General features: G+C 50.3%; 1 protein-coding gene across 1 annotated transcript in view; it reads left to right on the forward strand.

Moving 5' to 3' along the window:
* The first annotated feature begins 1,262 nt into the window (after window positions 1-1,262).
* RXRA (retinoid X receptor alpha) overlaps window positions 1,263-12,717 on the forward strand; it is a 69,667-nt gene continuing 58,212 nt past the window's right edge. The window contains exon 1 of the mRNA XM_077835868.1: window positions 1,263-1,487. Coding sequence (XP_077691994.1) covers window positions 1,278-1,487 — 210 coding nt within the window. The 5' untranslated portion in view covers window positions 1,263-1,277. The remainder of the gene's footprint in view (window positions 1,488-12,717) is intronic.

The following is a 12,717-nucleotide window of genomic DNA, read 5'->3' on the forward strand; positions in this document are numbered from 1 at the left end:
TGCAAAGCAGTTGGAGGTGTGGGGACGCTGCTCACAGAAAACTCCCAAGCCAAGCTGAATTCCAGTTCAAAGTCCCGAAAGGGCATGGAGCGACCCAGGGAAATGCAAGCCATGTATAGGAACCTGGACATCTTGTGCTCACTGGGGTCTGTGAGCAAACAAACGCTCCACCCCACAAACACGTACCATGCAAACACACAGCTCCCCTATCACACACACATTCAACCCACAAACACGTACCACACCCCTATCCTACACACACACACACACACTTCTGCCCCACAAACATACCATGCAAACACACTGCTCCCTATCTCACACACACACACACACACCCCTCCTCTGCATACACTTGTGCCACACACTTTCCCCCTTATGAACACAAACCATACCACCCGCCCATATGGACACAAACACAACCCACACACACGGATATATAAACACACATCTCCCCCTCTCAGACACCACACACTTCCATCTCACACACAGATACCGAGACACACAAATAGCCTACATATAGAGTGACACCAAAGTACATCCCTCATTCACGGACACATAACCAGCCTTGATTAATAGTGTCGTTATTGGGGTGGTTCCTAGAGGCCCCATTGAGCTATTGCCCACACACAATGGAAAGTTGATCTCAGCCCCAAAGAGCTTGTGTAACCCTGACAGACCCAGGTCGTTGGCAGGCGGGATCGAACCTGGGATCTCTGGAGCTAAATGCATGAGTCTCTACTGCATGGCTCTTAGCAAAGGCTGTGGGAGACTCATTAATCTCTAAGTGGTCTCCGTATGGCTAGCGGGGACAGAATACCACACCCAGGAAGTGAGTGGGTTACACTTGCAATTAGGAAACAGCAGGTGGTTACAACAAACAGCCAAAGGCAGCACAAGGTAACAGTGAGGCAACCGGAATGGGTGTTATAAGCAGTGTCCTCCACACACCAGCTACCTCGCCGTTGTCAAAGGTTTTGAGCCTGTCCCTGGCGGGAGAGGAGCTCTAAGGACAGGTTTAAGGGCATCCCTGGTCAGATTTTCACAGGGATGGCCTGGAAGATAGCACAAAGGTGTTTGAGGGAAAGCTGGAGGATGGGCATCATTAGCAGAACAGAGGTGGGGGCCGGCTCGTTAAGCATGCAACATGATTGCTCAGGAGAGATCCCCTCAGAATGCCACAGACGGGGTTTTAAACCACAGCCTTTCCTTTCTGTTTTACAGATTTTTCTACTCAAGTCAATTCCACGTCCCTGAACTCTCCAACGGGCCGGGGGCCTATGGCCGCACCTTCCCTCCATCCATCCATCGGGCCAGGCATTGGCTCCTCTCTGGGCTCTCCGGGTCAGCTCCATTCGCCCATCAGCACTCTGAGCTCCCCCATCAATGGCATGGGCCCTCCTTTCTCTGTCATCAGCTCCCCCATGGGGCCTCACTCAATGTCTGTCCCTTCGACTCCCAGCCTTGGATTCGGAACTGGCAGCCCACAGGTGAGCGGGGAGGAGAGAGCTGGGGGCTGTCGGGGAGGAGAAGGGTTTTATTTACAAACAGTGGGAAACGAAAAGTATCTTATCCACATGGATTATTAAAAAAAAAAAAAAAAGTAGCAATGAGCTCAAACCAAGGCCCCAGACCGGAACAGCCGGTGAGGCGTTCTGACTCCAGATCCAGTTCTGAACTACCCAGATGGGATCCCTCCAGATCCGGACACCTCCAAACATGAGCAAGGTTCCCTGCGTGGTGCACCTGGACTCATGGAATTTTGTGGGGCGGTGGCTCAGTACGATCAGGGGTGGGAGCTTGGCTTTACAAACCATGTGCCTGATTCTCCTCTGGCTTACGCTAGCCTCAGCCTGGTGTACCATTGTGGATCCCAGGGGCATATACTCCCGAGCTGCACCAGTGTATGTGAGAAGAGAGTCAGCCTCCGTCATTAGTGAAAGATGTCACCCGACAGGGACGTTGTCAGGCTGTTTGCCTGGGCTTCGTGTTATTGGGCTGCAATGGGGACAGAGTCACTCGGCCATTTAAAGAACAGTCCTGGTCAACAGCAAAAATCCAGCTGAAAAGCTGACTGACGAGTACACCCGGTGCCTCTCCGACGAGCGGAGGTGGTACAAGCACGTTTGGGATCCTTTGCAAAGCTGGTTGATCGATGTCAGCAGAGCCGACACGGGTGCCACTGAGAGCAGAAACAACTGGATTCGAGGGCTTCCATCCTGGGATAAGCCAGGAACAAAATGGGAGAAAGGGCAAAAATGGCTGTCAGGGCCGGCTGGAGACCTGCCCTGCTCCTGGCATAAACTGGAGGCTGTTTTAACATCTGTGCTCGTGCTGGGGCAGTCCCGACCTGTAGCTGAGAAGAGCCAGAACTATCATATGCCCCCGTGCTGGGTATAGCGCCGTTCTGGGGCCCCCCTTTTCTGTATCGCCCCTATATACTGCTCCCTCTTGTTTCCAGGCCGAATGTGTTCCCCTTCTCTTCACTGGCGGAGGGAAGCGCTGGGGTTTGCTGACTGAAGATTATGTAAAAATCTCCCGCTATAAGGAAAATAAGCGCCTTTTAAAAATAGCCAGAGCTGGGAGAGCCGCCCCGGCCCTGCCACCTGTTGCTGACTGACTGCGTATTACGTTGAGCAAAAGGGCAGATTAAGGGGTTGGCTACCACCTGCCGCTTGCTGTTGGTTTATTTATTTCACAGCCTCTCCGGGAGTCAAACACCTGCCAGCACGTTTATTTTTATATCGGCCTGATTTATTTTCGAGGGATAACCACTTTCTTGGCTGGGGATGGGGGGGAGTGGCATTTTGTGCACGCCTGAGATGGAGCTATAAAGTCTGGGCTCCTCTGTCCCCCAGCCCATTCATCACCCTCAGGATTCCACCTTTGTGCCCCAGAGAACAGCGTAGGGGTGCGGGGATAGACAAGAGTCCCTCTTGGGAGCCTGTCCTAAATCAACCCGAGTCTGCTGGAGTTCTGTCAGCACCGACTGTCCAAGCGTGAGAGCCAGTGCCGGAGGGGATGGAGACCTCGTCCATGTCCATGTGTCTGGTGCTGGGTGGGTCGGTGCCGCTGGTGTAAATAGCTATAGCATGTGTCTGTTCAGGGGCTGCTGGGGCCACTGGGGCCCCTGATGCCACCTAGGGCAGCCAAAACAGTTGCTCTGATTTATGGACCCTATGGGGCTTCGCAGGGTTGCAGAATTGCCAGAGAACATGCCACGTCCCCTGCCCCTGCGCTGAGTTCTCCTCCACTCTGCCAACCCCAGAACCCACGTCTCCTGGCTCCCTGTCCAGTGCTCTGTCCACTAGGCGAATCAATACATACGCCTATCCCCAGCATGGTGTCAACACTGAGCACCTTGGGTAGACAGACTGCCTTCCACCTTGAGGTCAGGAGGGGAGAAGTGAAACAACACTTCACAACCGTCTGTGGCACGAAGCCAGGGCAGTGGGAGACATGTAACAATGTGAGTGTGTGAGCTGCGAGCGGGAGAGAGTGAGAGGTTGGGATGGGAAGGGGCGACATGGCCAGAGTTTCAATGACACACCGCGGTTGTTTTAGGAAGCAGAGATGCACAAGACAGAGGAACTGAAATGAGAAGCCACGGAACAGAAAAGGGGAATTGAGAGCACATCAGATGGCGCTTAGCAGAACCCAAGCATTTACAGCAGCTCTAGACCCTGATGGTGTACCAAGAGTGCCTGTTATTTGCTCATGGCCTGTCTTAAATGGTTTTCCTGGAGGAGACAGTTTAAGATATTTTCAGTCTAATGGCTTTTGCCATCTGTCCCCTGTCTGTGAGCATTAGGCCCCTGTCATTGTTAGGGGCAGAAGGACTTACCTGAGCCTGCAGTGAGAGGGGAGTGAGGCAGTCCCCATCATCACAGTGTGGAGGAGGGCAGGCAGGCAGGCAGGAGAGGAATGCGATTCCCTTTGTCTTTGTACCAGCCCGCAAAGCGCCGAGGTTAATGAAGCATGTCCCCCGCGTTGCAGAGGGGAGATGGCACTGATGGAAGGTGGTTTGAATCAGATGGCAGATGCCACTTGCCATCAGACTACGCCTCGTTAGAGCTGGAAACCTAGCAGACCAGAAGGACACCAGGAGGATGAGGTGTGCCGGGCAAAGAGCCGCGAAGCCACACGCCTCCCAGCCCCGCTCGCTCTCCTTTGCAAAGTTTGTTTTGTTCTCTCCCCCATGGAACATTCTGTCCCTGCTGAACATATGCTGGTGCCCGTAAGCTTTGCGGATGGGCCTAAAGAAAGGCCAAGGGTTGGGCCAGCAAGGGTCTTCCCCGGACTTCCTGTAGTGCTGGACTGGGCCAGAGCAGAGTGTTTCAGGAGGAAGGGAAATGACGTTTAGGGCAAACAGGGCTGTAGCTTCCAGCTGCATCCAGAGGGCAGAGCTTGGCCTCTTTGATGTCTTTGGGGAACTCGAGGAGCTGGTAGCACTTGGCTTAAGAGCTAGGCATAGTGCAGGCAGGGGTCATACTAGTTTCCCATGCAGCAGTTTGCCAGTACCCCTCACTCTCCCCTTCAGCTCCCTCTGCTATTCCAGGCCTGTTGATGCACCTCACTTCTAATCTGCACTTCAGTCTCGGCCGGCTGTTCCAGGTCTGGGGCCCCCTGCACAGCTCTACTGATCTGGCCTGCAACATTCCCGATTGTCCCTCTCGTGAGTGATCCAGAAATAAAAGGGAGTGAGCAAGTCAGTCTTGCTGGAGCTATGCCTCACGCTTACTGGATTCTGTCATCCAGGGATCCCAAACTGGTTTTCAAATACTCCAGCCTCGGAGAGCACCCTCCTGTGAGGTTGGTACCATCACCTCTATTTTAGCAATGGGGAAACAGAGTACTGAGAGGCCAAGACGTCTGCCGCAGGCCACCCACAGCAAGATTGCAGAAGATCCCAGGGCAAGATTATCAAAAGGGCTCTCTCTTGCACGCACACGTATGTACATATGACATCGAAAGGGCTCAGCATCCAGCCGTTTCCATGGTGATATCCAATGTGTTGAATTCTCGTGAAAATCCGGTCTGATAGTGAGTCCCTGGCAGTGCCAGGAATTGAACCCAGGAGTCCTGATAAACAGATCAGGACTTAGCTCTTTTTAAAAAAAATTGTGGGATCGTCATTTTTTTCTTGACAACCCCAGGAATCTCTGAAGAACATATGAAAGAAAGAAAGAAAGAAAGAAAGAAAGAATTACATTTGAGTATATTTCATAATCCCTTCTTCTGCTCACTTCAGTTCCATTTGCAGGACCCAGGTGCAAAACTGGAGAAGCAGCAGCAGCCTATAGGACTGTGGCAGACCCCCCCAGGCATTTCTTGTAGCAGCTCTGCGGATGCCTGGGGAAAGCGAGGACAGATCAGACACTGAGTTGGGCTGTGGCGACTCTCTCAAAGCGGTCTCATTCCTTCAGACACAATTTATTCTTTTTAAGGACATCTGTGGACTCCGTGGCAGTTTTTACACCTGGCTGCTATCGGGCCCCAACAGAGAGGACCTGGATCCCCAGAGCTTAAAACAAAGTCAACAGTAGAGAGAGGAATGGAACCCAGGAATCATGATACCCAGTAACTTGTTCCAATTGCTAGGCAATGCTGCCCACTTCCACTGTGAGCTAACTCGAAGCACTTCCTTGTTATCAGCCCTGTGGCCCTCCGTTGCGCACACTGAGCTGAGTTTGTGCTCACCAAAAGCAGAACTAGGTTCCATATGGCGACGAGGGTGAAGCTTTGGGCCAGGCTGGCTGGTTTTCTCACTACCCCAGCTTCAGATTTTTGTTCTGCAGCCTTAAAGCCAAGAGGAAGGAGCAGTATGCGCCAGGGGAGAGTGTGGGAACCAAGAGGTGCACGTGTAGCCTGCCTGTGGTTTCGGGCAGCCTCTGAAAGAGGAAACGGAGGCGGTTCCCATTCCCATGTGCTGACTCAGCAGCTAGTTGGGGCTCCTGCTGACTCATGGGGGAACACTCCCTGTATCAGTTTCGGGTCCCAGCCCCTAGGGGACGGGCAAGCGAAGAACCAGGGACTGCTGACCCCTAGCCATGTGCCAAGGGGGACAATGGGGCTTTCCACTGGATCTGCCCTTTATACCAGCCTTCCCTTCCCTGCCTATATTCAGTCCCCTTGCTCTCTGCAGTCACACTGCACCAGCCCCCCAGAAATGCTCGGTCTGACAGTGCTAGTCTCTCTCACCCCCTGAAGCCAGAAGGACATTTGGTTTCTACATGGAGTGAGTGATTAGCTCAAAGTAGGGGAGCACTGGGATCAACTGGTGACTTCTCCCCTGCTTGTTGAAGGTATCTGCTGCCCAGCAGTCAAAGTGGGCACGCTGTCTGGATTTTCTTCACTGCTCCTGGATGTCCATACAGCCAGAAACATCTTTGACCACCTTCAGCTACACCATTCCTCTCCAGGGCAGACCTAGTAACAGCGATTCTTGGTACCTGCAGCCTGGACCACTGAAATGTGCTCCCATCTGGGCCTGATTCTAAAGGTCACACCAGAAGGTGCAGCAGGAAGTGATGCCTCTTAGACAGGACGAATGTGAATGCCATACACCAGTGCTCCTCTTGTATGTTGGTTGGCTCTCAAATTCTGGTCCACTCCTCATCTCCAAAGCCCGGAATGGGCTTGGGACTGGCTATCTCAGTGAGAACTTGTCTGCCTGCTCCCCACAACACACCAGAACATTTTGACTGAGGGGACAGGTTTGAATTTGCACTGATCAGAGCTGGGGAATTACTTCTACAGGAAACCAGCTTTTACCCATTCCCTTTAAGGAGCTTTACAAGATGCACTTGTTAAATCTGGAGTTGTGTCAACCCCTTAAAAAAAACAACAACACAACCAACAACTGTATTTGTTGTAGGCCACACAACAAGCATTGGAGCAACCTGAGCACTGGAGAAAGGCAGCTTACCAGGAGGGTGAAGGAAACTTTCATCTTCAACAGGCAGCTGATGTTCTTTGACTTTATTGGGGTACCCAGAAGCTGTGGTGATGGGTGCTGTCGAAAGATGTTTAATAATCATCAGCTGCATTTTGCAATTGGACTTATATTCCTATAAAGCGCTGAAGCAAACTGTTGGGTCTGATTGCTCCTAAACCTTATGAAGATTCAAAGTGTGGATCCTTATCTAATTCATAGGTTTTAAGGCTGGAAGGGACCATTATGATCATCTAATCTGGCCTTCCAAATAAAATAGGCCATGGAATTTCACCAAGTGGTTCCTTCATCAAGCCCGTAACTTCTGGCTGAGCTAGAGCATCCCTTTTAGAAAGGCAAAAAGTGTCAAGCGATGGAGAACCCACCATGTCCTCAGGTAAAATCAAAGCCCATGGCGAGCATTTAACAGAAATATCCAGAGAAACACATTTTTTAGTTCTGAGATCCAAGCCTGCTTTAGCTCCTCCTTTTCCTCTCCCCCATTTTGGAATAAAAATTCAGTGCTGCGTATTTTGGGGCTTAGGGTGCTAGTAAGAAAGGGGAGACCACAAATATTGTGGGCACACTAAAGCCGAGACTCCCAGAAATTGAATCTTGCACCTCAGCAATATTTCTGTGTTTCAAATTTCCCACCTCCCCGTCTCTCAAGGACAGCTGCCAACAGGGCAGTTTGAACAGAACAGAGAAGAGATTTTCAAGCACCCTTGTGTTCCTAGATTTGTACAGGAAACGTGCCAGTCAGCTGAAAGGGAACAATGGAGTGGTTCAGCAGAAGTCTTGACGGAGACAGGATGGGGAAGAGGGGATGATCGCCTGAGAGACGAGACCACATCAGCTGATTCAGGAGGCGTGTCGGAGGCGGGCAAGATGGGAAGTGCCGATTTTGCCATGGGCATTTGAGGAACCAAAAGTGCAGGGTCATTCATGAGACGGGGACTGAATATTGTAGAGAATAGGCAAAATGTGAATGAGCACCATTGCCCTCCACTGGAAGTGATCAGAACAACTTGGCTGTATGTGATAGGCCCTATGCCTCTGCCAGCTAACGGAAACACCCCTTTAGCCCCAGTGGCAAGGACCTGTGCCTTCAGAGCAGTAGGCCCTGACTTCTACCCCTGATGAGGCTGTGACACCTGTGTGCCAAGGTGGCAGCTCTAACGTCCTAGGCATACACGGGGTTTTCTCCATAAAGAATGTCAGCGGCTGAGTTTCGTGTGACCGTCCCAGTTAATCCCATGGAAATCTGTCTGTGTGTCCATCCCTCAGGTCTTTCCATCTGTCTATTATCCGTCCAGGGGTTTTAGCCCGTACTCCTCATGGTAACTGAATGCCATTCAAGTCTCTCATATATCTCCGACGAACCTATGGATCCTCCATACAGATGTTCATATGTTCTTATGTCCTTACCTCAGAGGATGGGGCCCAGAGGTCCTAAGGATCTGTCGTTTCCTCAGCAAACCAGGCAGGGCTTTTGGGTGAGGTAGGGAGGAGATTTAAAACTCTCTCTTGTGGGTGGGTTTACCTTGCTCCTTTCTGTGGTTATTAATCATCTGACAGACACATTTCCTAGGGTCACAGATGTGCAGCGTTAAAGGCCAGAAGGGACCATGGTCATCATCTAGTCTGACTTCCTGCATAGCACAGACCATAGGACCTCCCTGGATTAATTCCTGCTTGAAATCCAATAGCTGTGGTTGAGCTACAGCATCTCTTTTAAGAAAAACAAAACATCCCGTCTTGATTAAAGTATTTCCAGGGACAGAGAATCCATCATAACCCTTGGTAAGTTCTTCCAATGGTTAATTACCCTCACTGTTAAAAATTTACATCTTATTTCTATTCTTAATTTGTCTAGCTTCAACTAGAGCCATTGGATCTCATTAGACATTTGTCTACTAAACTGAAGAACCTCTATTACTAAATTTCTTTTCCTCACTTAGGTACTTCTAGACTCATCAAGTTACCTGTTAGTTTTCTATTTGGTAAGCAAAATAGATTGAGCTCCTTCAACCTGCCACTAGAAGGCCTGCTTTCCAATCCTTTAATCATTCTCATGGCTCATCTCTGAACCCTGTTCAATTTATCAGTGGCCTTCTTGAAGTGTGGACACGAGGGGTGAACACCAGTACTCCAGTATGAATGAAACCATCAGACTTACCTTTTTAAACCAATGCGTGTCTCTAGAGAGGGAGGGAGTGGTTTTGCTTTAATGGAAGAAATGTGGAGAGGGCAGAAATATCATGAGAACCCCAGTGTTCTCCATTCCTGCATCTGTTGCAAGGCTGGGAGAAGTCCTCGTGTATTAGATAACATACTAAGGGCCAAATTCTACACTCAGGGATTCTGGGGTGAGTCTGAAGTAATCCTACTGACTTTAGCAGCCTTTCCTTGGGTACACACTTGAGAAACTGAGAGCAGAATTTGACTATAAGACCACAGGTCTTGATCCAAAACCCATTGAAGCTGACAGAGAGACTCCCATTGACTTGAAAGGCCTTTGGATCAGGCTCATAGATGACTGTTCAGATTCTTTTCAGGCACTGTGTCTTGCTAGTGGGGGGCTATGCGGTGCTTTCTCAGTGCAGCGGATTGGAAAGCCCCAGGCTGTGCATCATGCCAGGCATTTGATCAGCCCGATAAGAGTGGGAATCCTCCCTTCCTTTCCCACCACATGCTCTCTCATCACTTTGGTCCCTTCTGAGATGAGGACATGTACACATCCTCCCTCCCCGCCACGCCATGCTGGTTGCTAAGATCCTCATGCACCAGGGACTCAAGAGCAGAGCAGTTCATAGCAAGAATGAATGAATGAGAGGCCTGGCAAAATATCTGCAGCAAAAGGGATTTTGTGGTGGTGCGGCAGGGGTTGGTTTTTCAGATGTAAATTGCCTATTTCCCGCTGGTGTTTGTGACACACAGTCGGGAGAGCTCTATTTCCTTCACGATGGAATTTTGCACAAAATGTTTTTGCCACCTAGATGATTGTTAAAAGGAAAAGAACACTTTGGTGCAAGAGGTCCCTAGTGTTCATAACAGCAAGTATGGACCAGCGGTTAGGGTGCTAGCCTGGAACTTGGAAGACAGGCGTTCAGTTCCCTGTGCCATTGTATTTTCTTGTATGGCCTTGGGCAAGTCACTTAGGGCAGTGGTTCTCAACCTTTTCTCATTTATGGACCCCTAAAAAATGTCAAATGGAGGTGCGGCCCTTTTTTAGAAGTCTTAGACATGGTGGGCATCTGCAGGCCAGAGGGTGACAACCCCTGACTTAGGGTATGTCTACAGAGCAACTAGACACCCGCGGTTCACCCATGCCAGCCAACTTGGGCTAGCAGGGCTCAGGCTGTTTCACGTGGGCTGTTTGACTTCAGAGAAGTGTAGACTTCTGGGCTCTAGGACCCTGCAAGGTGGGAGGGTCCCAGAGCTTGGGCTCCAGCCCAAGCAGAAAATCGACACAGTGCCCTGTGAGCCTGAGTTGGCTGGCACGGGCCAGCTGTGGGTTTTTCTGTGCTGTGTCTACACTGCAACTGGCAGATTTCATTCCCAGCTTGGATGGATGTACACGTGCCAGCTTTGATCAAGCTACTGTGCTAAAAAGAGCAGCGGGCCTCAGTGCCTTGGGCTAGCTGTCTGAGCACAGTCCAGTCCAGAATCATGAGCATGTACTTGGCAGCTAGCCTGTGGCCACACGGCTATTTTTAGGCACTAGCTCAATCAAAGCTAACATGTATACGTCTACCCGAGCTGGGAAGTACACCTCCCTGCTGCTGTGTAGATGGATCCCCCATCTCTCTGTGCCTCAGTTCCCCATCTGGACAATGGGGATAATGGCAGTGTCCCGCCTCGCAGGGCTGATGTGAGGAGAAGTACATTAAAGATCGTGAATTACTGTGGTGATGAGGCCCATATAAGTACCTACGATAGCTAGATAGAGGGGGTGGATGGGGATAGATAGATAGATAGATAGAATGAGAAGAAAGCACCATCACGCCTATCCTCCTTCATACTATCTATCTATCTACTGCAAAATAATTCCAAATCACCAGTCACATGGTCTGCTGGGTTAAATATCATACTTCACATTTCTGAGTTCTGTTCTCACCTCTGCCCCATATTGAGACTTCATAATAATTTCCATGTAACTTAACACTTCGCAAGGGATACATACTAGGATGCTAATGGCTGCTGTGTTTGCTGCTATACATCCGGGGAGCTATTTAAGCCTCCCTAACCCTTTCTGGCTGACCCTGCTGGGGATGGAGTAAGTAGAAGAAAGGGGACAAGGAAAAGAGAAGTCAAGGGGATTTACGGAGGGAACATAAGTAGAAACTGAACTGAGGGGCCCTACACAACCCCAGATCCCTAATTCCAGCCCTGCTGCATCCGTGACCTGTAGCCATTCACTAAGTTATCTTTCCCTTCAAGAGATAACACGAGAAGATGGTCTATAAATCCCAGGTTCTAGGGCAACCAAACTGTGGTGTCCTGGTCTTCATCATCCGTGCAGGCGATCTCAGCCGGGGTGCTCCCACATATAATCACTGCAAATCATTTTCTCTGTTCGGTGTCCTGAGGCGGCATTAGGGGGAATCTTCCTAACACATTTAGATAAGGGCTCTCCTGCGGAGGTGGGTGGAAATTTGGCAGCAGGAAAGGAATTTGCCTTCCCATTAAATCAACCGGCAACAGTGGTTTAAGGGACTAGCTTATTAGAGAGTGGTGTCAGCTCTTACTGCTTCCCTGGCTTTATGGAAGGATTAGTTGGATCCCCGGCCCCTTCCCCTTGTTGTAACATGAAGCCTGTGATCTGAATATTCACAGAGGCATGATTTTATCCTGCTGCAGGGATGAGTTGCCCTTGTCATCTTATTACAGTGGGATTGGATGTTTGCTGTTCGCTCTTTTTCCAGGGCAGTGGATTAGTGATCTTTGGAGATCTGTGTTTGAATCCTTGTTTTGGCTCATAAGATACTGGTAATTTCCAGCTAGCATCGTGCCCACTAAGGGATGTTTTCCATGTCACACCCAATTTGGTACAACCATTCGGTTTAATGCAATTGTCAGGGTGGGGGTCAAGACTGGAATAATAGAGTCATGTTCTGGTCTAGGCCCAGGAGGCCTGGCAGGGGTGCTCCAAAAAAGTGAGGCTCAAACACGGCAAAAGCAGCAAATTATTGGCTTTATTGAAGGTAAGTGACACACCCACAACGGGGACTCCAAGCGTTGCTGTCACGGCGGCGGAGAGCCCAGCGCACCAGAGCAATGCCTGGGACGGAGTCCAACGAAGGGGTGGGTAGCAGGCATTAATATACGCTTAACATTATCAGCTCATGTATAATTACTACGGGGTTGTGCTCCTTTACTGGCATGGGGCCACACGAGGCAGTCAAGGCCAGTTGAGGACCAGTTTTGACTGGTTCCTTATGTCCGACACTGACCGATAGTAACCGTCTGCACAAGAAAGCGTTCTTCCCTAGCTAGGCGCTCACAGAGTCTTCCGCAGTCCCTTACAAGTCAGCTCCGAGGTTAGTGAGGCCCCATCGGGCTCCATCCCTGGCTGTGAATGGTGCCCAGAATATCGCATTGGTTGAGTGCACTTGCAAGAATTTTACATAGGTTGGGGCCCCTATGAGTAGAGCCCTGCAAATCTGCAGATATCCACTTCATATCCCCGGACCTTTTTGGTGGATAGTGAAGCGGATGCGGATACAACTGTGCAGGGCTCTACCCATAGGTCTCAGCCTCCAAGGGGTAACTTCCCCCCATGG

This window comes from Eretmochelys imbricata, chromosome 16 (genome assembly GCF_965152235.1).
Source record: "Eretmochelys imbricata isolate rEreImb1 chromosome 16, rEreImb1.hap1, whole genome shotgun sequence".
Taxonomy (NCBI): Eukaryota; Metazoa; Chordata; order Testudines; family Cheloniidae; genus Eretmochelys; species Eretmochelys imbricata.